The sequence below is a fragment of the Anopheles nili genome, chromosome 3, assembly GCF_943737925.1.
Source record: "Anopheles nili chromosome 3, idAnoNiliSN_F5_01, whole genome shotgun sequence".
Classification (NCBI taxonomy): Eukaryota; Metazoa; Arthropoda; class Insecta; order Diptera; family Culicidae; genus Anopheles; species Anopheles nili.
Window position 1 is genome coordinate 48,583,268 of NC_071292.1, and position 27,223 is coordinate 48,610,490.

Below are 27,223 nucleotides of genomic sequence, written 5' to 3' on the forward strand. Positions count from 1 at the left end.
TGCAAACAACGAGGAAAAAAACAGATACTTTGTGTAAATATAGGCCTGGGCGGTAGATTTCAAACGGCTTGCTTCGTCCTTTTTCGTCTATTGACGAGCCTTTTGGATTATTCTTCACGCGAAATAATAATAACAGCTACGACTATGCGCTTTATTTGTGATACTTTTGTGGCGGTGCATTATTATGCGTTCTTGAACGAAAACTTTTGCTGCAACTTAGTGTTATCCCTGCACGGATTAGGATGCTAGCGATAGTTTGAATGTTGCTGATTGTCGCGCTGTTGTAGTTGCTGTTACACTTGTGATGGTGGTTGTTATCCTGTCCGGGTGTACATTTACGGTGCTCCACCATAGTTCGGTTCATTCTTCACGCTAATCGCGCTCTGAGAAACATGCTGCGTGTTTTACAATCCGCGTGCTCAGGGTAACCGAGGCGTGTATTATTAAAATCAATAAAATAAAAATAAAATCATAGAAGACGATCCCAAAACGGTATTAGAGCGTTGTGCTGCAAATATAAGAACACTTTTTTTTTGCTCTGTGACAGAAACGTTGTAAGTTGGAACGAATGCATTGCGGCCAGTGTTACTAGTGGAACATTGTTGGTGTACTCTTTAAAGAGCAATTCACTGAACAATTAAGTGAGCTGTACAGTGGGGGACAAAAATAAAACAAATGGGTGGAAAAAAAACTTGACTCCAACAATTTTCATTTAATGTGATTCTCCATATGATCGTTTTAGCTGGAAAAGTGAAATGAGCTTATGCAGTTTGTGCACGTGCGGGCTTCAAGTGCATAGCGTGTGAATATAGTGTGAAAATAGAGCTATATATATATGCAACGCATCTCGATCAGTAGATCGTGAATTTTATAAAATAAATCATAGGAAGTATTTCTAATGCACAATGCCTGTACGGAGGGGTCACGTCGCACCAAAAACGACTCTAATCGAAACGATTATTCGAAAATTTGATACACACAGTAAGTATATGCACGCGATGAATATAAACCGTGAATAGGGTAAGGCGTTAAAACGCGAACATGAAACGCTGTGACACACAGTTTTACTTTGCACCATTTATCATTCGCGCATAATGAGCTTCATGCGGTTATTACTCATTATGCATGCACGTATATTGCGAGCAAAAAATAAACGAATGCAGATTACAACGAAATCTACTGCAAATATACTAGCAAACGAAACTTACTGTTGCATTTTCATGTTTTCACTTTACAGATCGGAGTTTTTTAGTAGCAAACGCACAACCAGAATCATGCCATATAATATTTTGTTCAGATGGGTTTTGCAAAATGACGGGATTTACTAGAGCGGAAGTAATGCAGCGATCCGCATGCACAGATTTTCTGCAAGGCCAAATGACCTCCGTTGGCGTAATGGAATCTATAAAGGAAGCACTGAGAAAAGGCGAAGAGAAGCATTTTGAAATTCTTTACTACAGGAAAGATGGTAAGTCAAAAACGATACTAAAGTATTGCAAAATACATTGAAGAACTATGAAGCCTACAACCATTAGCTAATAATACCTACAACCATTAGCTCAATGACATGATTCGGGAAAATGCAATTAATTCTATTAACCGCAATGCGCACCGACCGTTATTAAGGAGTGTACCAAACTCCCGCATGATTCCACACAACTACATACCTGAAACGGGATACATTTCTCTGCGACTCATTTTGACTACCTAAAAGAGGGATACAGGGCCAAGGACAAGATAGAATTATGTTAATAAACTGTGGATAGTCACTGTACATTACTAGCACATCTTGGGTCTTAGGATGAAGTGTGAGGCTTATGGGTTCTTCCTAAAATATGGAAAATGGCTTAATAGTCATTTGAAATGGCTGTCAAGTTAATAATATGGATTCTATATCTCGGGAAAAATGCTGGCCACATACATATTTGGCACATGTTCAATTACAGTTAGAGCCAAAAAAGATTCTCTACTTTGTCGAGCTATAACAGTTAGGTTAGATTAGCATAGGTTATAATAATCAGACGGAAAATGAGGATATGGTTCTAATTCCACCCATCTGCAACGTCTGTAATACAAAAATATTGTTAAACGTTCCGCCAGCTTTGCTTCGCATCGAACAAAGAGCACACAATGGGCGATCCTTGACAACACGTGGCTCTAATCTTTTTGGATGGAATTTTTTATTTGTTCCATTTCTTATGGAAAGTTGGTCCTTTGCATAGAAAACACCACTTTTTGAGAATCTAGGTAGTGAAATCGTTCGCTATATCTCTGACTTTACTGAAATCAATGGTAATAAACATGATTGAAGATCGTTTGAGTAAAATTATTCAATGAGTATATAATCAAACGTTTTCGAGGCATTTTTGATTTTGGTATTTCACATCTGAGCTATCAGGATTATTAAAGAGCTATATTTAAAAATTTTTTTTTCTTCTATATTTAAATCTAACTCTATAGTATCTACCTGCCGTTGGTTAAATATACGTTCTTATTCACTGATTTATTTTGTTTTGCTTTATGGACCAACTTTGTCTCGCGATGGAGCGTCTGTAGCAATTGTATTATTGAAGCGATCTGCATACAGGAAGCGTGAGATGATGAGAGTTATAAAAGAAAAATAGGTGCGTGATCTTCGACTGTTGCAATTTAAAACCATCTACTTTTACTGCACCTGCAGCATATAAAGTTGAAGCTAAAACTTCAACAAATGATTATCTTTATATATTATCGAGATAATGGAAAAATAAGTTATAAATTGTTTAAGACAAGCATATTTTTTTTTTCATTGATTGATTTAGTATACTAAGAACATATACCGTAACTAACCACTATAGTGCACCACTATAGCTGGCAAGCATAAGGCTTTTGTACGTCTGCGCAACATTAATGTTTTTTTACATCTGCATCGCGGTTAGCTGTCAAAATGTTTCACTAGAGCCCACCTTTCCATCGACACATATAGCCTTGTCATATTTGCTTACTGTTTACAAAACTGATAACAACAGGAAAAAGCTACGTCTCGTTAATCAACCACACACTGTAATGAGTGGTACTGTTTATTCATCTGCCACTATCGCAAACTGTGATCAAGAAGAAAATAGTGTATCCACAGCTCACGGGATTAATGAACGCACACAAAACGTTCAAAACGTTAGCAGAATGAGGCCTATTCGGCCGTACGTGACGAGCAGAGCTAGCCCCAGTGACGAAGATATGGCGTCAGTTAGAACAAAGGAATTTGGTTCAACGACGGAAGAGGACGACGACGATCGAATCGTTGAATCGACACCCGTGCCACAACACGCAGACAGCATCCAGGAAGCATACCCAAGCATTACCCAAGGCATGGAAGAACGGTTACGACGCAAGCTTCAATTTTTCTTCATGAACCCGATCGAAAAATGGGAAGCAAAAAGACGATTTCCGTACAAATTTGTGGTACAAGTAATCAAAATAGTGCTCGTGACGCTGCAGTTGTGTCTTTTCGCACATTCCCGATACACACACGTTAACTATACGTGGGACAACACGGTAACCTTTTCGCATCTGTTTCTCCGCGGTTGGGACATCACAATGGAGGTCAACAACTATCCCCCCGAGACGGGTCCACTCTCTGTGTACATGATAGATGAGTTCTTCAAAACTATTGATTATGCAGCAGCAGGATACGCCAATCTGCCCCAAGCTATCGGACCGTACTCGTACCCAACAGAGGACAACACTATGGCACCGATGGAGCTGTGCCTGTATCGCTATAAGGATGGTACAATTTTTGGATTCAACGAAAGCTACGTGTTCAACCCGGAAATCGACACCTTGTGTGTAGAACTGTACCAAAACGTCACGAAAAACGGTAGCCAGGCATACCTGCACGGCAAAGACATTCACATCAATTTTTCAGCGTTGGTCAAGGCAGAACTCAAGTTCTCTATTAAAACCGTAAATTTCAAGGCGGCCGGACCGATAACTGCTCCCGATTGCTATCGCTTCGACATACTGATCTTCTTCAACAACCAGGACCACGATGGTCAGATGACGCTGCGACTCGGAGCGGATCCTACTCGGTTGTTGTGCCACGGTGATGTGGAGTTTATAAAAAATTCAGAAATTGACTCAGCGCTGCGAAGCTTGCTGAACATACTTGTAATATTAATATGCCTCGTGTCGTTCGGTCTGTGTGCGCGAGCAATTTTCCGAGCACAACTTTTGCGCCTGACAACGAGTGATTTTTTCAAGCACGCTTACGGCAAGGATCTCAGCTGTGAAGGCAAATGGGAGTTCGTCAACATGTGGTACATCATGATCGTATTCAATGACATACTGCTCATGGTTGGATCGGCGCTGAAAGAGGAGATCGAACAGAAACACTTCATCGCTGACGATTGGAACGTGTGCTCGCTGCTTCTTGGCGTGGGAAACTCGCTCGTTTGGTTCGGTGTTCTACGGTACCTTGGATTTTTCAAAACGTACAACGTAGTAATTCTTACGCTTAAAAAGGCTGCCCCCAAAATAAGTCGATTTCTCCTTTGCGCTCTCCTGATTTATGCGGGCTTTACTTTTTGCGGATGGTTGGTACTCGGACCGTACCATATTAAGTTCCGGTCGCTTTCATCCACATCGGAGTGTCTTTTCGCGCTCATCAATGGTGACGATATGTTTGCCACCTTTTCGATCATGCCAGAAAAATCACTCATGCTGTGGTGGTTCTGTCGCATTTATCTGTATTCCTTCACAAGTCTGTACATTTATGTCGTGCTGTCGTTGTTCATATCTGTCATAATGGATGCATATGATACGATCAAGAAATATTACAAAGACGGATTTCCCCAGTCCGATCTGCGGCTGTTTGTTGGGCCGATCAATCCGACGGATTTTTCCAGCGGAGTATTTCGAGAACACGAAGAATTCGACAACGCCGAAACGATGTCGTTTATGGACGCTGTGAAGCGTTTGTGCTGTATTCCCTTAGCTAGTAGCAGCCGTAGTGGACCTACAGGCTATACTTCGCTAACACCAAAGGCTACATCTAGCTACATAAACAATTAGCTAATTCTCCCCGTTTCTCAAAAAGCTTTAGATGAATTGTTACATTTATTTGCAATACATATTACAACACGTTTCTAATAAATCGAATCCGATTGCGAATCCAAGGTGTCCTTTGTTCCATTGTCCATGTTTTTTCCCTCCATGCAATCATGACAAATTGAAAGAAATAAAGCATATTGAGATAAGAAAAAACAAACTAACAAAATCTCACATTACCGGGCATGTATCGTTTGTTGTGATAATTTTACAGTACATGGTAAATGTCAGCATGTTTCGAAATGCTTCCATTTTTTTATCGTTGTTTTATTCTCCTCTAGACTATGTTTGCATGACTACGTGTATTGTTGTCATCCCAAGACAGGTGGTCTTACTTTGTTCGTTTTACCGGTTGATTGTGCGATACTAAATGGATTGTCATGTATTATCATTTGACTTCATTCATTTAAGTAATATTTGTTACATCGGTTCCTTACACAAATCGGTGTTTCTTCCATTTTCCTAACAGAAGAATATAAATTGTTCACTCTTGTTGATAGAACTTGTATGGTACATAGTTACAATTATTAACTTTAGGTGTGATTTTTAAGAGATTACCATGTGCGAGATGAAGTTTTTGTTTCCTAGAGCAACTCTCTTTGATCAGATTAATATTTTCTCTAACGCACATGTTACAGGTTCCAAGTTTCTGTGCTCGGAAGTGATTGCTCCCATACGTTCCGAAGTCGACGACATCTCGTTATTTATCATCAATTTTGAGGATCTATCGAACCCATCAAACCCCGAGCCAATAGAACAAGTAAAGTTGAGCAAATGTGAGCATATTGTTTCCAGTGGCATAGCACACCGTTTTTTTAAGGACACACATCATACGTATCCTCTAATCGTTCTAGTTGACAAAGCGCGAGCTAGCTTTCGACAATCATTTAGAATTGGCCATATAGCGTTGCGCGATCGGGGCCTACGCTTGGCGGGATATCTTACACCTCCCTCCGATGCCACCCAAGAGGAAGACGAAATTATTGCACCAAAGCATACATTCGAAAGGTACACCAAGCTCTGCAGCAAAGCTACAAGCCCACACGCGTTTTGGACCAAATTAATGACACGATTGTACTGTCCTCACAGCGATCCCGAAAATCAGAAAACGGTCCTCAAAGTAGAAGCAAACATATGGGCTCCCATGTCAACACCAGCCCTAACAAGGACGAAAGAGCTGGATTGTCTTCCTCGTGCAGCGGATATCGACACACTCAGCGGGCCAGGAGAAATCGTAATCACAGCTCCTGATCCAGTAAGCCCTTTTTTCGACGCTATTCAAATTAGTATAATTGTAAACGATCGCGTATTTTGCAGATAGTGCGTGTTACAACAAGACATGATGGTGGTGTGGATCAAAGCCCTAATTCGAAGCCCGAATTTGTGCAAACAAAAAGCTTAGACTTTGAAGCGCAATTGAAACGTAAGTACATTTTTCATATCACAGCAAAGCATACTTTTTTTTCCGGGAATCCTCTTGTTTCCTCTTTTTAGCTTTCTCTCTTTCTCTCTTCCGCGCTCTATCTCTCTCTCTCCCCATCTCTCTCTCTCTCTGTCCATTTTCCATTCGATATCCGCCCATCCTATCGTAGGCCAAAGCCTATCTGATTTATTTTAAATATTTTGCGCGCATTGTGGTGTTTGATATGGTTTTAGAAAATGTTTTTGTTTTATTCATGATTTAAAATAGTGCAAAACAATTTTGCTTACAAAACCCGGAGATACCCGATTCCAAAAAAAAACCCGTTTTGTTTATTTTAGCCACCATAAATAGCAGTATGAGCTTTTAAGAATGTAGATGGTACAGTGGTATTATTTGTTGTAATGTACCGTTACAGTTTTTTGAATTACAAACACAACGTTATTGCTGATTATCAAATGATCATTAGCTAAATAAAGAAGCCAATAATAAACCAATAAACAAGAAAGAAGATCAATTATGTCACTCCACCCTTACTGGTGCATTTTCTATGCAGTTGCATATGCTATTTTACTCCTTCTTTTTGGGGGTTTTTGTAACGCCGTTAAGCCCATGCCAGAACAAAACACCCCTGGGCTTGCGCCAGTCCCATTTAACGCGCCATTTTTACGAATTTTGCTTAGTTATACATCATTTTCCAAACTAAAACCCGTTCCATCGTTGGCAAATCATCCTTTCGTCTTAATTCATATCAGAAGCTAGACTGCAGGGTTTGGGAGTCGATCAACAGGCTACAAGCATTATCCTTCATATGCGCACTACTATGGGGTAGCTGCATAGCTATAACTGATTGAAATATGTTTTTTTTTGTTTGTGGAGTTTGTTGGAGGCGGTGAACTATTGGTGGAGATATAACATAAAATTTTGATTACTTTGTAGATGTGGAAAGCGCTAAGCTTATACGCTGTTACGAAAATATCCATTCTCAAGCAAACCGTGGATTCGTAGAAAAACGTGCTCATACGGTAGACGATTTTATGCGAGGTAATTTCCGAGTTACACCCGAGGTTCGGTACTGCAAAACCGTTTTTTTGATAAAGAAGTTAGACAATTAATTCATCGACTCGACACCTTTTGAATCTTGTTTCAACAGCTCTAGCACCCTTTTCACGCTCGATTTGTGCAAATAATTTTGCAACAAATAATAATTATAATAATCGAACATGTCTAACGAACTGGTTTAGCCAATCTTTAAACAATGTTCAACATATGCTTGTAGGTGAAATGTAAAAAAATAATAATAAATGGAACAACAAAACCATTTAGCCATTACCTCTATAACTGCCTGATGCTGCTTCTAGGAGTAAGATGCACTTCCACTGCGCTGATTTTTGCGCTACCCTCAGTGCAGTTTTTCTTCTACTTTTGCTGCAAGTTTTCTAAAATGCGTGTTGCTGCAATTGATGCTCTGCAAGCGTAAAGCATTTATAAATAAAAAAAAGCAGAGCTAGATTCTTGGCTTCTACAGTAACAATTTTGCACTCTATTGCACTTTCAAACGTGCACGCAGTACGTAATTAGTACCGTAATTAGTAACAGAGGAGCGTACCATAGGAAACTCCCATATACAAAAATTGTATCATATTTTATTTTCCTTCCCCAAACTAACTCATTCTCCTATTTGCTAATAGCAGTTACACATCTAACCAATAGCTCATACGGCTCATTATCATATGCTATCAATATTACGTTTGTTACGCGCATCGCACACTTTTTGTAGCTAAACATGTGTTTTTTTTAATATAAAATAAAAAAATACTCCTGATGCATACACCTCAATAAGTTCTCATCAGAATGTGTGTGTGTATGTGTATTTTTTCATGGTTGAAAATGCTATTAATGCTGCCGTTAGATTAATATGCTGCTACATTGTGCTACATTCTCATCATCCAATCTAATTGCTCTAAATTCGTTAGGTATTATTTTTGTTCTCAAATTTAACAAAAAGTCTATTCCAAATTTTGCATTAAAATTGAATTGGCATCGAAAGATTCCAATGAGCGAAACTGCAAAACTGTGTCACACGAGTAACTTACACTTGGCGGGCTACGCTTTCAATTTCCAATGATGTCGAACTGATAACATTGCTGTAGCAGGCCTAATGAAACCGCTTTTAACTGCTTCATGCTTATCGTAAGTTTTTGCCACGTGATCAAGGCCGTCACTGGCGAGATGGTGGGCGAGATTAATAATAGCGTAAAAAGAGATTTAACGCACAAGTGGGTACACGCTAGTCTGACACCGTCTGTAGCTTCCATTTCATTGAATTTTGATTATTTTGTATTACCCAACTAACACTGTTCACCTAATTAAAACAAAAAACAAACAACTCTTTTTGTATCATTCAAAATTCACAGAAAAAATAAACAAACAGCTGTATCATATTCAAATCCAATGTGAGAAAAAGAAACTATCTGTAAATGCTTCATATAAAATACGTATTTGCTATTGTTGAAAACTTTCATTATTTTAGTTTGCTGGCTGAAACTGTATAATATTCAATCAAGAATCAACTTTTTTTATTGTTGCTGAAACATTCGTCCTCCCATGAGGTGAGTAATTGTTTTGATCACAATATTTGTTATGCCTGCGTAACAATAACTCGTGACCCAGTAATAGCTGTCCTAAATGCGCCCTGTGCCCTCCCATGTTGCGAATCGGTTTGAACCGTCGCCCTTTTCCGTTTCTACAGGCTTTAAGTGTGTATGTGGTTATTTTTACGGATCCGCTTTCAGACTCACATTTCAAGTGCCTTGCAACGTTTATATTACCATACTGACTTTGCTTTTAGAGTTGCTCTTTGCTGGCCGAACACTAATGCAACAGACTTCTATTGCTACCAAGCCAATAACAAGATCAAAATCATCGACGATCAGAGTTCGTAATAGTATGGAAAATAAATACTATTAGTAGTTCAAATTAATCTAACGCCTTAACGTTACGTTAAAATTACGCTACGCGCGCTTCAGAATAGTGCGGTTGTAACGCAACCGATGGCTGTTGTAATTTTGCTTCAATTTCTTTATAATAATAATAATCATATAGCTTAATTATGTAAATGTATAACATCGAGAGTTCAAGCACAGGATCTCAAGGTTCAGTAGTAGGATCCTTATTTCCTGATATTTGATAACTATTCACACTCATCGCACCGCGCGCACCGTGCACCATATATATATATCGTGGCTTTTTCATACTTACGACTAACAGGCTGCCATTTAAATATTTCAATAAATATAGCTAGTGCAAAATGTATGTTGTGAACAGTATTGTGTTCGGACTCACTGACCATTTGGTACGTTTGTTTCGTTTTAGTTCAATCGATTCAATTGTTTTGTTGTCCCCATAAATCATGGCAGTATTTGCAGTAAATTGCTGCTACCGTAGCATTACAGTTTTACGTTAATTTGAATTTCTTGATACGTTTTTTTTTTGTTCGTTGTTTTCAAAATGTTTTTTCTAACGAATAACTACGGCCTTAACTCGAATCATCGCATCCAGCTAGAGCTAGCGTGTAATACTAATCGCAATCTAATGTTTAAATTCCTGTTCCGGCACGCAGGTCCTGTGAACCATAATGCAAGATTGTACTTTCCGTACGTTTCATCAGAAAGTGACCTACAGCGGTACAAGACTATTCCCGTGAAGCAAACTGCGGCTCAGGATGCGAGGACTAGTTCATCACTTTCAAATGTGCCTTCAGACTCGCTAAAAGCTAAGGTACGAATGCGTTACTTTTTTTTTTCCCCTCATGGTGTTTTCGATCCTTTGAACGGGCTTGCCTTTGCCGGACATGTCGCTTTCAATGTGTTTTTTTATTATTTTATTTTATTATTTTTTGCAATTCTATTCCTTTTTTTTCTTCAAATATTTGTGAACCACAGGACAATGGCTCGGGAAAATATTTCCAAGGTACGCGGCAGACCATTAACATGGGCGAAAAGGTGGCTCAGGTAAGAAAGCACCCAGGATCATCAATACTTAACGCATGTGTCGCATGACAGCACATCCGGTGTACATGCAAGCCCATGTGCATGTGTGGTAAATGTACCTTTTAGTTTGTTTTTCCAATAATTCGCCTACTTTGATTTGCCGTCCGTTCGTGTAGCTTTGATTTATGTATGGTTTGTGTTTGCATGTGTGTTGTGTGCTGTAGGTTGTGGCGGCTTACTATTGTCATAGGAAAAATTTCCTCTCACACAAAACATTCCATTCGCGTGGTTCGTGTTTGTTCAGGATCTGAATCCCCAAAGCAACAAAAAGAAAAAGGAAACTGTAATCGATTTTCTTTTTCCCCACCGCACGCGACCAGCTCAATATAACGGGCGGGCCTGAAACATAAACGGCGGTCTCATTTCCATCAACATCACACACCTGTTATGCTTTCTCTCTTGGCGTTTGTTTGTCGCGCACTACCACGCGCGTATCCTCGTGTCCTTTTTCCCCCACCGACGACCGACTGCTCAAGGCGGTATGCGTACGAGCAGCGCGTTTTGTATGTTTGCGTGGCTGATAGCCTTCCTAGGCGTAGGCACGTAAATCTCAATCGAAAACGTTGCTTGGCTGTGTTGGCGCGCCAACCCTTGAGAAGTGAGAAGATGGGCGCTACGCCCACCCACTCGCAGAAACGGGGCTGCATTTTGTCAAAGCGAGAGTCTCCACGAGAGAGAGCTAGCTGCTGTATTGATGCGAGCGAGCGAAGCACGCGTATTGCACGACGTCTCCAGCCATCACCTGCCACCATCCTGCGCCTTTACGTGCTCGACTGGTGTGATGTGTGTAGGTGGAAGGATACGAATATTTTTGATTCACTCTTAAAATCCTAGCGCAAAAGGGCCAGCCCGCCGTCTGTTCCCGTCTGTTCCCGACCACTAGTGGGACTCGAGCCTTCGTAACGTGCGGATACCGAGCCAAAGAAACCAGTGCCGAGGGCTTTTGCTCGCATTAGCCCGCAAGCCCTTAGCATCAGATAAATGGGTTGATAAGGGTTTGCAGAAAAGGATCGTGTGTTGCACTTGATGCACTTCTCGACGTTGTGTTGTGAGAAACGGTTTCTTACGGGTTAGGTGTGGGAGCGGCAACACCTGCCCTACTCCCAGGCGGAGCGGAAATACATATCGTCTAAAATAATTATATAATGTCGATGGGCCCCGTGTTGATGCATCCGCCCTCCCGCCTCGGTTCAGCTGGTGGTGTTCACCTGGACCGTTTACGTGTGACATCATTCGTAAAAAAAGCTTGTTAATCGCTCAAGCTGGCCACCACTCTCTGGTAATTGGCCTACACCCGTTCCAGTGGTCGCGGAACGTCGAGGTATTGCCGATAGTGCTTGTTGTGGAATAGCGGATTAGTGATGGAGTGAATGGAAAACGTTTGCTAGTGTGATGTTGTTTTTAAGGATCCAATTATCCAACGATGCGCCCTCTTATAGTGCGAGTTATCGCGTTTAATCGTTGCGAGGCAGGATGGTGAACTGGGACGGTGTTATCCTGTCCGCAAACCAAACCGAGGTGGTGTTCCCGTGGAAACACACACACACGACAGTAAGTGACTGCTGGCAGTGGTTTGCATGAGCGGTGGCATAATAGCGGCGGCTACACCCTCGAAGGGCAACGGAAAAGGGCGAGAAAGTATGTTGACACCACCATGTCCGAGGCAAGCTTGCGTGCTAACTCGTGCGTGGAACTGTCCGAGATTCGAAAGCTAGACAGCTTGCTGAGGCAGTGCGAAACGCTCAGCTACGATGATCTTTCCGGCTCGGGTAGCATCGACGATCGCGAGCTAGATGACTACATGGAGCAGAAGCAGCACAAACGAAGGCGCCGCAATTCCTCCGGAAACTGCATCTTCACGCCACCGCGCGACAAGTCGACCGTTTCGATACTGTCGAATTTGAATTTTTTTAATGGCGCGCGAAGGATCATGAGCGCGGCCATGCATGGCCAGCAAGGCAGGAAAGCGTCTTCCACCGATCAGCCGGAGATCGCACCCGGCGGTGACTATCGGCTGCTATCGCAAAAGTCCTTCACCACCAGGAGCTGTTCTAATCTGCCCAAGGGGCTGTGCTTTCATCCATCACCGGTGGCAGCAGTGGGATCGGAAACCGACAAACCACCGGCGCACCAGGAGCAGCAACAGCGGGTGGACAATTTGTTTAGCCTGTCGGAGAACCTGCTTTCGAACCTGCGAAAGGCGGCTCAAGGTGGGAATTTAAAACCGCCAAACCAAGACGCCTGCACATGTTCGGGTTTCGGGTGTCCTGAAACGACGCTGCTTCATCTTCCAGCAACCAGTGGAGAAGCTGACGAGGACGTTGAAGTGCCACCTTTACCGCCACCGACAACAACGGCGTGTTGCAAACAACCCCTGGACGAGCAGCACCGTGAAGATGGGGCGAGAAAGCTCAGCCGAAAGGCTGGCCAATGGCCGACGACGCAGGACGATGACAGCAGGATGGTGAACATCATCGAACCGCCCAGCATTTTGCCGATTTCCATGAAAAGCCTCAACAGCGCGCTGTCCGAGCGGCTGTGCCACTCGATGCCAGCGACGCGGGCACAGAAATCCTTCGACAATAAGTCCGACAAATCGTTGCTGTCGCAGGCGAACAGTATTAAATCGCGATCGAAGCCGTTCTCGCCGCTATCGCGCAAGGTTTCGAACAAGGCCAGCAGCAGCTTCGACCAGGAGCCGGCAACCGAGGGTGCGAAAGAGTCGCTGCTTGGGCACAAGTTTGACAAAATGCTTCCCGAACCGGTGGAAACAGTAAGTGCTAGATTACGCTCGATTCGCTGTAAATTGTATGATTTTAGAAGACACAACAAAACGCAGCAGGGCTGGCTGGGTGAGTGAAAACTCGCCCGTTTAGTCCTTTGAAGGGGAAGAAGTTTATGCTGCATCGTCGAATCGTCGAAATCGTAGTAAGCACTGTAGCATTATGTTGCCCGAACAAGGTCATAAATATTTCCAAACAAGGTCAAATGGGTAGTATATGGAGGATAAAAATAGATCGACAGCGTCTAATTGCCTATGTTCCGATGCCCTTCCCCGTCTTCACAAATGCCAAATTCCCAAGTCACACACCCTTCGTGCAGCATTGAGAGGCTTTTCGGGGGTTCAATTATAATCCCATTGTACCGGTTACCGGTTGCTTTCTCACAGGCACCCTCCCCCACGCACACATACATCGCCCTAAAGCCAGTGGCAGTTGACAAAATCATGCATGAGAGCACTGCCCCAAACAAGTTACTCATTAATGGCAGCTTGTTCAAAAGCGAATCATTTGCTAATTGAAATTTGAATAATTGCTGAAAATAATACCGTTCAGCAAACACCAGGCGCCTCCATCGATAGGCGGGTGATGCCGTGAACTTGCCATGAACCGGATGGCAGAAGTGCTGCCCATGTTGCTTGACAAAAATCATGAATAGGGCATAACAAATGCCCTCCCCCACACACACACACACACTGTGTGCTAGTAGTGAGAGTGCGAGAGAGAGAGAGAGCGAGAGTGTACGCGTCCTAGCACAATTTCCGGAGTCCTAGGGCTGTTTTTTGCTAGCACCACCGCAACAGGACACGAACGGCGTGTACTTGCCTCGTGTTTCACACACGCGCACACGTAGAACTGCACGTAGATCTGGGAAACGGCTCTAAGCGTGCTCTTTCTGTTGCAACCAGGGGATTTCTAAAGGATGTTTCTCCCCGTCGGTGGCGGTGCGTTGTGTTTAGTGGAGAGCGAGAGTCGCTGCCGTGAGGACGTTAAATTTTTACAATAATGTGCCGTCTCGCAGTGCCAGAGGAAAATAGTGGCTGTGTGAAAGCTTCATCGAACCGCACAGTGTAGATCGGTGGTTGTGGATTTTTCTTGTATCTGCTTCTTCTTCTCGAAAACCTTCTTGCAATCAAGCATTTGTTGAGTTTGTCGCGTGGCTTTGAACAATGCGTTAAAAGCTCGTACACGCGTAGCAGTCGCGTACCACACCGTGCTTCTTGCAAGCAAAACGTTGATGATGATGATGATGATGGTTTGATCTCGTGTGTGTAAATGAGAAATCAATATTTGGGGAAAGGAAATTGTACACATCTACGTCGTGCTCGAACACCGACGGCTCGATTGACCGAACTTAATTCCACGTGAATTACGCGAAACAGTTTACAACCAGCCCGGCTGAAACGCACACACGAGGAAAGCTTTTCCCTTACAAAATCCTTTCCATCCGTTCATCAACCGAAAGCGTGCTCCTGAAAAGGGGTTTTTCCATTGTGTGAGAGCACGATCTTTGTGTGGGTGAAGCAGGACGCGTAGAGAGCCGATAAAACGAGCGGGAGAGACATCATTCAGTCGTGAGCGTCGTGTACAGGTTTGGTAGTAAAGCGGGTCCTTTTTGGGGCGCCCTATAGTAAGACATTTGAAAACCAAAACGAATTGCTATGAGCTTCGTCGAGAAAAGGACGAAACGTGAAGGTTGATGTGTGAGAGTTTGAGATAGGATGCGCGTGTGAATGTAGGTGTAGGTATAAAGAGCGATCCGGAGAAAGCGAGCGAGCGAAATAAGCAATCGAGACAAAAGGAAAATGAATTTATGACATTTTTTCATATGTTGTACGTAATTATGTTGCCGGAATCATTCACAACATAAGCACATAAACAAAATTTTACCCGCGAAGTCCTGAAGGCAGAAAGGCCGGTGTCTTTCCCCCTTTTTTTTGCAATACAACCAATTTAAAGATTAATGTATTTATGTCATTATGTTCCGTGTGACCAAAACCATTGCAGAAAGCAGCTAAATGTATGTACATATGTATTAGCTAGCTTGAGCCATATCTTGAACGCAATCGGTGCAAGCATAAGAAAGCATATATGAATAAAGTTTACACCGAGGCGAATGAAATTAAGCGATCGCTCTCATCGTGTCTCGTGAAAATGAAAAGAGCACACAGTCAGGACCAGACCAACATCCCGCTCATAGTAACGACGAACGAAATCGGAGCCAAACCATGCTCCTCGACTGCTACCAGCTTAGATTCGGCGTTTAAGACGAAATCCTGCCGTAGCTTTGTACGGCAATCCAAGCTCAACCATGAACACCGCAACAAGTCCGTTCCACAAAACTTGCAGGTCTGTGGTCACAGCTTTTTTGTTTTCGCATGCTGCAATACTCGGGGTGGTTTATCTTTAAAAAAAAAAGAAAACCAGACCCCGCCACCCAAACTAACCAACAATGCTCTAACCAAATGAGTGCTTAAATGCGCTACATCTCTTCCTTCCCTCAATCGTTACACCTCACCTCAAAGGCTCAAGAAATATGGTCCAGTGTTCGGCTTAGTTCTGATTCGAAGAAAAGTCAGTTCAAAATTGAAAACCATTTATCTACTCACTCCAATCTAAACCTCAATGGGCTCAGTGGCGATAAAGCTAATTTGGGAAAAGAGGTAATTATATGCATCCACCCACCCACACCACCCATCAAAGCTCCCGTTGTTGCTCCATGTTCTGCGTTTTGGCCGTTGCAAACAGAATCCACCCAGTGTGTGTGTGTGTGTTTTAGTTCGATATGCTTTGGTAGAAAAGAAAGCAAAACGCGGCTGCATTTTCAATATTCGTGATGCCGTTGGCTTTATTTATTTGTTTGTTTTTTCTTCTTTCTTTTTTTTCTGTTGTTCTAATTCGCTCCAATCCGCTTATAAAACGAACACGCAACCATGCACCATGTAGCGCGTGTGAACCGCGAACAACTCATCGGCGAGTGTTCTCTGCTCTGCCAGCAAATGAATATGCTCGAACGAAACGTGCCCTTGCCGCCGCTTCACCATTTTTTTTTATCATTATCATTTTTTTGTTTAGTTAAAATCGTTTGAATATACATACATATATATTTACGTAACTCTATTGCTGCTTAAAAACATGGGCTCACCGACGCGCTCGGTCTCGGGCTTCCACCAGGATCCTAACGCCATGCCATGGCCGTGGCGTCTACTCTGAGCTGCGTATGTACACACGCTAGTAGTACACCACCCAAAGCATGATCGTCTGTTGTGAATCAATATTCAAATCAAACGGCACCAACCCGGTCACGGCGCAAGTGAACGAGAGCGCCCCACACGTTTGCCATTCATTAATCAATGCATGATCGATTTTCTTGTCTATCTATCTATCTATTCCCACAACCACGCGGCGTGTTTGCCGACCGGCGGCCGTAGGTTTTATCGCTGGGCGCCGATGTTCTACCGGAGTACAAACTGCAGAGTCCGCGTGTTCACAAATGGACGATACTGCACTATTCACCCTTCAAGGCGGTCTGGGATTGGATAATCCTGTTGTTAGTTATGTACACGGCAATATTTACACCGTACGTGGCGGCGTTTCTGCTCAGCGAGCCGGACTATAATCAGCGGAAGAACCGAAAATATGCCGACGATCCGATTGTGATAATTGATTTAATTGGTAACGTTTCGCGATCACACTTTGCGCGGCAGGTACACTCATTGCCCATTTTTTGTTCTCTATTGCTTCATCTTTGCAGTTGATGTGACCTTCGTTGTTGATATACTGATAAACTTTCGCACAACGTTCGTTAACGGGCAGGACGAGGTGGTTTCTCATCCGGGACGGATCGCCGTGCACTACCTGAGCGGGTGGTTTCTGATCGATCTGGTCGCGGCCATACCATTCGATTTACTTCTCGTGGGCAGTGACACGGATGAGGTAATTTTCTCACTTTCATTTCAATCGAAGAAATCAACATCACATGAATTGTATGAATATGTATGAGTCGACACTCCCCGTCGTGGGAGGAAGGACAATGTTGAAAAACATATCCAGGACTGCCGATGCATTATCGTATAAATCGAAATGTATATTCCTTAACTCATTGCGCCATAAAGAAATCAATTTGCTAGCAGGATGATGTGGTGGATAAAAACTACATCAGGTTTTTGCTGTCGTTGTAATGTAATTAGTAACTTATATTAAGTAATTGTCGTGAAAAACCATCATCGGGAAATAATTGTACTATAAAACGCAAATTTTCTTAAATTTGCGTATTCATTCATCTACCAGTATGATAAGGAGGGAAGTAAACTAAGCAAAGTCTTAAAATATATTAAAAAGCAGAACTTTCATATATATCCTTCTAAGGAACTAGTAAAAACTAGATCTCAAATGAATGGGAAATTCTTAGTCTAATTTAAATGCCAATTGCTCCTTCATGAAAAAGGATAACAACTAAAGGAATGCAAAAAAATATGATACTCACTCACGTATAGCAAGAAGCAGATTTGTTTTTGTAAATAATAACAATAATTTTAAAAAGTATCTACCATTCTGCATACCTTTTGGTGGGAGAATTTTGCAAACAATCATACCTTATAATTCGAAAATTTCATTCACTGTTTTCAACAACGAACGTTGATATTTAGCGTTAAAACAACTTTAGCATACAAACTATATTATCCTCTTATCGCTCTATCGTACACGGTTTTCTTGGTAAATGATGCCAGTTTTTGTATTTTACAGCTTGGCTTGGACAAAGATGAGGTATTGCACTCGATATTTTAGAAGTATACCTATGCCATTTAGTTTAAAACAAGATTCAAACTGTAGCTAACTAGTTTTGAAACAATTCACAATTCGAAAAGTTACCTGTTCTGTTTTATATTAATTTTATATACTTTTCTAAACATAATTTAACAAATATCTCATATTCGCTTTTAACATTTGATCAATTGTAGAAATACAGGTAGAATAATGGTTAAAGTTAAACAAGCATGAGAAATTTGTTATTAGCATTTGATCAAAAGTATATACATGTCGAATATTGATGAGAATTTTTTTAGATATTTGCATACTCCAGCATTTATTCTTCTTTGTAACACGGTACATGGAGTTAATTACCCGTTATTAGGATACACCGCATGTCTCCTATGTTTTCAGAAAATGCTTGTTACCTTCTAATTCTAACTAAAATTCGCCAAAGCTTTACATTTGTGATATTCACCTTTGATCTTACTATTGACAAATGTTGCACTATTTTAAATGACTTAATTTGTCTAGCTTGATGCACAATTTGCTAATAGCAGTTTTTTTGTATTTTGATTAGGTGATATTTCTGAATAATTGATGGTTCCCTTTCATGGAATGGACTCGTGTTAGAAGAATATTATAATTCCATATCTATCAATTTTAATTTCAATCGTTGTTATGCATAGCCGTTTCAAAGCGTCTAATTATATAAATATTTTTAACGCATCTCACAACTTTGTTCCAATTTATTGTTGTTTAAAATTCATTTATATTTAAATAGATGGAGTTAATCGTTTTTACATTTTACGAACACATTGATCACTTTTGAAGTATTGTTTATTGTTTCATTCTACAGACAGAATGAAAAATAAATAAGGACTCTATTCAAGCAGGTTCTTATTTTTCCAGCCTTATAAACATCGTTATAGTTTCTACATAATGCTTAATGCTACATAGAACATCGCGCCATCATCTACATTCTTTTTGCCATAGTACCTCAAGTATTTCCACCCCATTCTAAAATCACTTTTACAAATCAGCTAGTGATTATGTGTTGATTCGTTTGCAACCGCCCATCTGCATCCGCCCCCATTTGTTTCAAACCGTTTCTCGCGCCCTTTTGCAGACAACCACGTTGATCGGACTGTTGAAAACAGCAAGACTGCTTCGGTTGGTTCGAGTGGCTCGAAAGATCGACCGATACTCCGAGTATGGTGCGGCCGTGCTTGTTCTCTTGATGGCAACATTCGCCTTAATCGCCCACTGGTTAGCCTGCATATGGTACGTACTTCGCGTTCTACCACTTTTGGGCATTTTGGACTGCAATTAATAACGCTCTCGTGAACGGCTAAAAGGTACGCTATTGGAAATGCGGAGCGGCCGCTTCTGAAAGCAAAAATAGGATGGCTCGACGCACTGGCACAGGACACTCAGGAGTATTATTTCCCCAACAACACCGGCGGAGGTCCTTCTGTTAAGGTATTTGTGGTCTTTTTTATTATCGCAGTTCCTACAGCATAAGGAAATTAATTGCTAACCCACTCGCCTCGTTTGCTCGTGTTTCAGTCCCGTTACGTGACTGCCCTTTATTTCACCTTCACATCGCTGACATCGGTTGGATTCGGAAATGTGGCACCAAACACGGATGCCGAAAAAATATTCACCATATGTGTCATGCTGGTTGGGTGTAAGTTATTGACTGCAAAACTCTTTTCAAAAAAAAAATGCTCCTAACAAGCACTATATCTGGCGTATCAATTCACCCCATCTTGCAGCACTTATGTACGCCAGCATCTTTGGAAACGTTTCCGCCATCATACAGCGGCTTTACTCAGGAACGGCAAGATACCACACTCAGATGCTACGGGTGCGAGAGTTTATACGTTTCCATCAGGTAAGAAAATGCCCTAATGAATACCGTAAAGACAGCGCTCATCATTGATGTGGTTTAACAGATACCGAATCCTTTGAGACAACGTTTGGAGGAGTATTTCCAACATGCCTGGACGTACACCAATGGTATCGATATGAATTCGGTGCTGAAAGGGTTCCCCGAATGTTTGCAGGCGGACATATGCTTACATTTGAACAGGAACTTATTGAACAATTGCTCTGCATTCGAAGCAGCCAGCCCCGGTTGCTTAAGGTAAGAAGACGACAACAAGTTTAAGCATAATTTTGAAACGTGCAAAAACATTCACGTTTAACTTTAATGGGGTTTTCATGTATTGCAGGGCACTTTCGCTTAAATTTAAAACCACACATGCACCCCCGGGTGACATTTTGGTGCACAAAGGCGACGTCCTGACGTACCTTTACTTCATTGCCAGAGGGTCAATTGAAATTCTCAAAGATGATGTGGTTATGGCGATTCTAGGTAAGACAAGCCCGCGAAGCTTGCTAAACGTTTTTTTTTCACGTTACTATACTTATATATGTGGGTGTATGTGTTTTCTTTTTACCGTTATTTCCATTCCTAAACCAGGCAAAGATGACATTTTTGGCGAGAATCCTTGTATTCATTCAACACTGGGGAAATCAAATAGTAATGTTAAAGCACTGACGTATTGTGATCTGCATAAAATTCATAGAGATGACTTGTTAGACGTGTTAGATTTATTCCCGGAATTTTATGATAGTTTTGTAAATAGTTTGGAAATTACATATAATATGCGAGATGTGAGTCTTTTTTCAATTAATACATTTTTCATCTAATTAGCTTTTATTTGGCACACGTGTCGTATGAATGTTTCCTATTTGTTTCGTGTGTCTGTTTGTATGGTATTGCACCACGTTATTTTTTCGTATTCGTTAACATTCTTTGTTCGTTGCATTGCATACATTCCATAGTTTAGTTTAGTATTACCAACAAAAAAAGAGATTTTTAGACATTTTAAATTTTCTTAGCCTTAGCGCATTTTCTCACAACGCTTTCATGAGCCAATTTAATATAATGTTTTATTGCATTTGTTTCGTCGTTCGTAGGAAGAGCAAGCCGGTGTTGAACTAAGACACAGATACATGCGCACCGGATCCCAAGATCGCGACAGTGAAACAAGATCGTATGTTAGAAAACTGTAATTTTCGATTCCAAATCAGTTCACGGCAGATCGTTCGAATGGTTGACTTTAGAAATGATGGATGCTTCTTCATTGTAGGAATACCGTGCACAACAGACCAGCCGGCAATAAATGTGATATGGCGAACGACCGGAGTTCTATAGGACAGTTGAGCACCAATTACGATGATGATCGTAAGTTCTCTCTTTCCGGTAAGGGTGACGCTCACACGAAAAGTCCATTTTTTATATTCTTATTTATTGCATCACCTTTTATTTATAGCATCACCTAACGAAAGTCCAAAAAGTACGCATAAGCAAACGGTAATGTCACATCACAACGAACATCATCAGCATCATTTGGTGGGAACGGCTATGAACGCAACGTCGGCGGTCCTTGGTGGAGCTGCGGACACCATCACCCTAAGTGCGGTCAGCAATCGTGCCTGTTCATGTGGTCCAAAGCCGCCGCCATCGGTGCTGCCCGAAAGGCAGCTGCGGGCAACAGACTGCGGCACGACAAAGACCACACCAGATGAAGATGATATCTTTCATCATTCCGCAACGCAGCACGGCAGCAGCAGTTCGGGAAAAGCGAACATTGATTCAACATTCAATCAAGGGTAGGAAACAAAAGATTAAACGAGAGGAGGATGCAGTTTTGTAATTAAAATTCTTTGGTTTTTTTTTAATAGGTTACTCTCAAATCAGCTATCCGAGCTAATGAACAGGGTGGCAAGCCTTGAAACGAGTCTCAAGCATGACGTTAGAACCATACTGGAGATTCTGCATCAACAGCAACAGCAGCAGATGCAGCTGCAACAGTTTCAGCAACAACACACTTTAGCGCAGCAGCAGCAGCAGCAACAGCAACAGCAGCAAATGCATCAGATGTACACTGGGAAGACAGCAGCACCGGTTTCTTCGTACCAACCGTCCGAGAGTGATTTTTCCTTCGACATGTGTGGAGTGCCCCACCAGGCGCCTCCATCGCAGCACCATCGCATTAATGTGGCCCGTTCCGTTTCACAGCCCGAGTGCACCGACGATGATCGTAGCTTATTCAAGTGAGCGAAATGTCCACTTAACGCTTTAAAACGGTTTACGGGCAGTTAGTGACGGAAAATTTTACTTGCAGATGTTCAAAGTTTTCTTCGTTCAACCACCCTATAGACGATCCCACACCCGAGGGACAGAATTGGAACATGTTTGCTCCTATCGCTAAACTGGAATCACTTGATGAAATCGATCAGGTACGTGGCTGGCGTGAGTGGATGAATGGTTTAAGCGCATAATATAATGCATTTTTTTTCTATCAATATCATTGCAGGAAACCAAACCGTCATCCAGCCGTCACGATCCAATGCAATAATTATGAAGGGCAATTCGACGACCCCGCTGTTTGGTGGATTAAACACAAACCAACCAAAAATATATATAATATATATTATAGATCACATTTTCACTATTTCTTTGTTTACGGAACGACACAAAACAAAATATATAATATTTGTATATATTTCTTCTACACGTCGAATGCGCAAGGAAAAAAGTCCAATATTATACCACCTCCACCAGAGACGCCGACGCCGTTGCATACTGGTCAAAATATTGATAAAGGCTTTTGTCACCCAACATAAAAAAAACATGCAATATGCAATCCTTTGTTTCACTCATTGCCTAAACTACATGTTCTATATCAAGTCTGTCCAAACAAGTTTAACCACGTCCCCGTTTGATTGTCTTTGTCGATCAACGGCAAGGTAATTAAAACCGGCAGTTTGTTCCCTCTTTTCCCGTTAATTTATTCGTCATTCGTTTTTCCTTTCACTAAATCGCATTCCAAAAACCTAGGCCCGAAAAGAAAAGGACGAACGATAAGGTGTAGACGTAGCGAGGGCAAAACGAAAAAAAAAAAGGTAGACGTTGATCGATCGAGCTGATCGAGAATGGCGGTGGGTGGGTGAAAAAAGGCATTAGCAAAAAAGGGCTTTCGTTTGTTTGCTGGATGCAAACCGCTTAGGAAAATCACAACTATTAATGAATAAAAGTAAACTCACCAGCGCCCGACCTTGTTTCAACACGAGAACTTGTTTGAATGCCTGTGAATTCCAATACGAAAACAAAACATACAAAAAAAAAGCGAAGAATAAAGTTACTGCTAATGAACTGATTTACTACACCACTCTGCAGCTTTTTCGTTCCATGGCCATGGCCCCGATTAGCCGTGTATATCACAAACTGGTGTACGTATTATTTCCCATTAGAATCACCATAGAGGTGTGCCCGATTAGACCGATGTTGGTCGTTTTGCTTTTGTTCTTTCGCTTTTCCGCAATGATAATACAAACACTCGATGGCGGCAATGCCGCGATGGCTTACTCATCGGCGGGAAGCGAAATTGGCTACATTGGCTTGTACGTCATCGTTTGTTTCCTTGGTACCTTGGGGCAGGAGTGTAAAAACAAAAAACAAAAAAAAGAAGTATTGTAGTAAATAGTGTGAAGCTACAAGTAAAACCACACAAAGCTCATGCCTCACACACTTTCAGCGCCATGGCCGCGTGAGGCCGTGTGCTACATACACCGAGGAAGCATGAAAGGAAGAGGAAAAAAAAAAGCAAGTAAAAAGTAATGATATCGTTGCGTGCCATCGTTTCATCGTTTCTGCCTTTCCTTCCTTGTGTGTCGCGCGTCTTACAAGGCTTTGTGGCAAGGGCCTCAGGAAAGCGTGGGGCGGTTGGGCGTGCCCTGTACCTTTGCCAGGGCAGCACCTAGAGATGCTAAACCAGCGCGAGCCAGCAAACACTAGGGTTTGCTTTCAAGTTTATGAGCTCGCTATTATTGATTAAATTAAAGCGAATAAAAAAAAAGCACTAGCTGCCCTCCCGAGGGCACACGAATATTCATAACGGCTTGAATGAATGAGCTAAGCTCACCAGCTTTCGTAACACGCACCTCGCGTTTCGGTGAGGTCTGAGTGTGTTTTTTTTTCGCTCTAGTATTGGCTCCGAATCGAACGATTGTGCAACGTACGAGTATCGGGAACTCGCGGGATCGCGTTTTGCAGTAGTGCGTAGTTTTAGCTATGTAGAACGTAAAGCTCTCGGCATCGAAATTGTGCTTTCATCAGCGCACCACCGCATCCCGTTTTGGGGGGTATTGCAACGCAGTTTAACGGACATCGTGCGCTAACTTACCTTAGGGCAGTGAAGTATTGCAAGTACTCGCAACAAACAACGGCAGAAAACAAAAATTAACCAGAAATAAAAGAAGCTAATCAAAGCATGCCATTGAAACACGTGCAACGTCAGAGAGCTTAGTGTGCAAACAGCCAGAAAGAAAAACGCGTTTTATCGATTCGTGACGATTTCGAGCGTCTCTCGAGGTGGACGATTTGCAACAATGGAGTTTAATGTTCAGCTTTCGTTCAGTTAAGGGATTTTGTGAGGGGGTGGGTGAAAGCGAAATCACCAATTCAAACAGTGCGATAAGTAAAACATGTTTCAACCGTGCAATATACTGAAACTATGCATTGCAAGTACATAGTGAGGTAAAACCAACACGGCATTATGTACCTAAAGCTTTACTTTAACTGCCATTTGCTTACACGAACTAAACATTTACCACACTGGTAGCGAGGAACGCTCCTTTACAAGTGATTCATATTCAAATGCATAGCGTATCATGAAACAAAATGGAGATCCGACTTTCATTGTAACAGGTGTAACCTACTTCGTTTCAGTTTAATTTGGTTTTGGGTTGAACTATTGCTTCCTGCAAGAACGGCTACTTCCAACTACCAGTATCGGCAGGGCGTAGAGTACGATAAAAACGTAAAACCAGGCACCCTCACGGATGTGTCCGTATCGCTGTACATTAACCGTATATCAGGCGTGGATGAAAACAAGGAAGTAAGCAAAATGGGATGTTTTTCTTTTTTTGTATCTCAAATTTTCCCCAAATATGTCGCTATTTTTTCTTCAAAATGCCAGGAAATTTCCTTTGATGTTTTCCTGCAAATAACGTGGGAAGAGCTCCGGATACAGCCGGTCCTGGCGGCCGGCAGTATGGTGGGCGAGTACGTGGAGTTGACCAAGGCCGACAGGGACATGCTATGGGTGCCGGATCTGTACATTAGGCAGCTGCGTGAAATGAAAATGCTAACACTGTTCGAGGAAATTTCCAGCCTGCGGTTGTACGAAAACAGCACCATCAGCTTGAGCATAGGGTAGGCCGAATCGGAGTCGAAGGAAATCGAACACGAAAAGAGGCCAACGCAGCTCAGCGCATTCTCTTGCTTCCCATTTTCAGAGCCACCATTATCATTAAGTGTGACATGGACTTTGTGCTTTACCCGCTGGACGTGCAAAGATGTCCTGTTGATTTCAGCAGTTGTAAGTAGAATGCATACAAACGAAAACATTAAATAATCCTAGTCATATTTATGTCTAACAACACTTTGTTTTAGATAAATACCCCGTGAAAGATCTAAGATTTCGCTGGAGATCCGAAAATGCGCTCTCCTTCCCCAATGACTTTGGGGATGGTTTTTTTCGGCTTCCAAAATATGTGGTTTCATTTTACACCGAACAAGAATCACAAATAGTCAATTATAGCGATGGTGAGTGGTAGACGATGAAAATGGTTGAAGCGAAGAACAAACTGTGTATGGTATTCTAAAAATGCATGTCCTTATCCGTAGATAATCATAGTTCAGCTAGACTAGAGATCACCCTGTCGAGAGAAGTAAAAAGTTATCTGTTGGAAAATTACCTTCCTTCTACATTGTTCGTATCCATATCGTGGGGTTCATTCGTCGTCGTACCAGAAATCGTACCGGGGCGAATGGTCCTGCTAGTAACTACACTGCTCTCATTGATTACCATGTTCGACACCGTGCGGAACAATTCGCCGGATGCATTAGAACTTAAGTGCCTTGAGGTAAATCTAAAAAGTTGTTTTTTTGTTTGTTTGTGCGTTGGGTACAATTTAAAAACGTGTTCTTCCTTTTCAGGTGTGGCTCATATCATGTACTTTATTCGTGTTCTTCGCATTGATGGAGTACTTTATCGTGCTGTTTGGCATACGATACGATAAGCATTGGCGAGTGGCCAAGGCGCATCACCAGCATGCATGCGCATCGATGATCCCTCCTCCTTCCATTACTCTGCAATCAGCAGTGACGATGGCTCAACAAAACACTACGATAGATGCTTCGGTAAAGTAGAACCAGTCATTGATTAATCTCTTCTATATACTTACTTATATGGCTTCTATCTGTTTTTTTTTTGTAGCGAGAAAATGGCCTAGAACATACCACGCTAAAAGTGACTGGTAATAACAAAATTCAGCCCCATGATCACAACAAAACGCCATCGCATTCGTCGGCGTCTCTTGGCAATATCCAGGATACTGTTCAAAATGCCCAAAAAGTATCGTCTGTAATGACAAGAAAAAGGTTAGTGCTTTTATCTAAAAATCATCCGCCCTGTAAGAAACCGAACGTTTTTATTTCATATTATTTTTTTTTCTCATCCCTTTTTCCGTTACAGGTTTCGAAACGTGGCAGATGTTGCCTTGCTATACGCAGGATCGCAACGGGGCAGATTGGATCAGCTTTCTTTGATTATTTTTCCAGTCAGCTTTCTAATATTCACAATTTCCTATTGGACCATGTACCTAACGGAATCAAAAAAGAAACTTTAAAATGATATTCTTTATCTCTCTCTCTCGTTCTCACGTACACATATATACACGCGTAAAAGCAAATTCCTTACATTTGAAATTAGAAATAAAAAAGATTGCTTCTAATTATATCAATTAGTTTCATTTGTTCCATCATTGGGAGAGTTCTATATTCTTGTAGTTGCTTGAGCTATAAAAATTCTCACCTAAATCGTTAATTAATTCTAATGCATTGGTGATCCAATATTTGTACTACCAAGCTGTCACAGAACTAAAGCAACCGAATTTTCAATGTCCATTGTGATTCCATTTTTCTTCAGCCGGGCTATCTAATATAAAAATTCAAAGCTTACAAAATTCTGTCATAAATGATTGTGCTTTTTCGCGTA

The 27,223-nt window shown here is 41.8% G+C and overlaps 3 protein-coding genes across 3 annotated transcripts; all 3 read left to right on the top strand.

Moving 5' to 3' along the window:
- The first annotated feature begins 905 nt into the window (after positions 1–905).
- On the top strand, positions 906–23,593 carry LOC128726814 (potassium voltage-gated channel subfamily H member 6). Its single transcript, XM_053820643.1, has 25 exons — positions 906–981; positions 1,238–1,468; positions 5,724–5,861; positions 5,940–6,093; positions 6,175–6,340; positions 6,403–6,508; positions 7,445–7,549; positions 10,128–10,285; positions 10,450–10,518; positions 16,769–17,012; positions 17,092–17,273; positions 18,084–18,104; positions 19,216–19,370; positions 19,445–19,568; positions 19,656–19,776; positions 19,865–19,983; positions 20,045–20,235; positions 20,324–20,466; positions 20,575–20,768; positions 21,075–21,166; positions 21,248–21,360; positions 21,431–21,770; positions 21,843–22,214; positions 22,286–22,400; positions 22,478–23,593. The coding sequence occupies exons 1-25, from the start codon at positions 906–908 to the stop codon at positions 22,517–22,519; spliced, it is 3,771 nt and encodes a 1,256-aa protein (XP_053676618.1). The 3' UTR covers positions 22,520–23,593.
- Positions 3,017–5,110, top strand: LOC128726815 (mucolipin-3-like). Its single transcript, XM_053820644.1, has 2 exons — positions 3,017–3,052; positions 3,116–5,110. The coding sequence occupies exons 1-2, from the start codon at positions 3,046–3,048 to the stop codon at positions 5,047–5,049; spliced, it is 1,941 nt and encodes a 646-aa protein (XP_053676619.1). The 5' UTR covers positions 3,017–3,045; the 3' UTR covers positions 5,050–5,110.
- On the top strand, positions 23,521–26,855 carry LOC128724486 (glycine receptor subunit alpha-2-like). Its single transcript, XM_053818211.1, has 9 exons — positions 23,521–23,564; positions 24,892–25,060; positions 25,142–25,377; positions 25,461–25,543; positions 25,618–25,770; positions 25,852–26,090; positions 26,164–26,367; positions 26,444–26,607; positions 26,702–26,855. Exons 1-9 carry the CDS (start codon positions 23,521–23,523, stop codon positions 26,853–26,855), a joined length of 1,446 nt encoding a protein of 481 aa, XP_053674186.1.
- Positions 26,856–27,223: the final 368 nt, after the last annotated feature.

Coding starts and splice junctions, on each gene's coding strand:
- LOC128726814 (XM_053820643.1), top strand. CDS start 906: ATGCCTGTACGGAGGGGTCACGTCGCACCAAAAACGACTCTAATCGAA. Junction 1,469..5,723: donor TCTTTACTACAGGAAAGATG/GTAAGTCAAAAA, acceptor CACATGTTACAG/GTTCCAAGTTTCTGTGCTCG. Junction 19,569..19,655: donor GCGGAGGTCCTTCTGTTAAG/GTATTTGTGGTC, acceptor CTCGTGTTTCAG/TCCCGTTACGTGACTGCCCT.
- LOC128724486 (XM_053818211.1), top strand. CDS start 23,521: ATGGCTTACTCATCGGCGGGAAGCGAAATTGGCTACATTGGCTT. Junction 25,378..25,460: donor ACCATCAGCTTGAGCATAGG/GTAGGCCGAATC, acceptor TCCCATTTTCAG/AGCCACCATTATCATTAAGT. Junction 25,771..25,851: donor AATAGTCAATTATAGCGATG/GTGAGTGGTAGA, acceptor CCTTATCCGTAG/ATAATCATAGTTCAGCTAGA.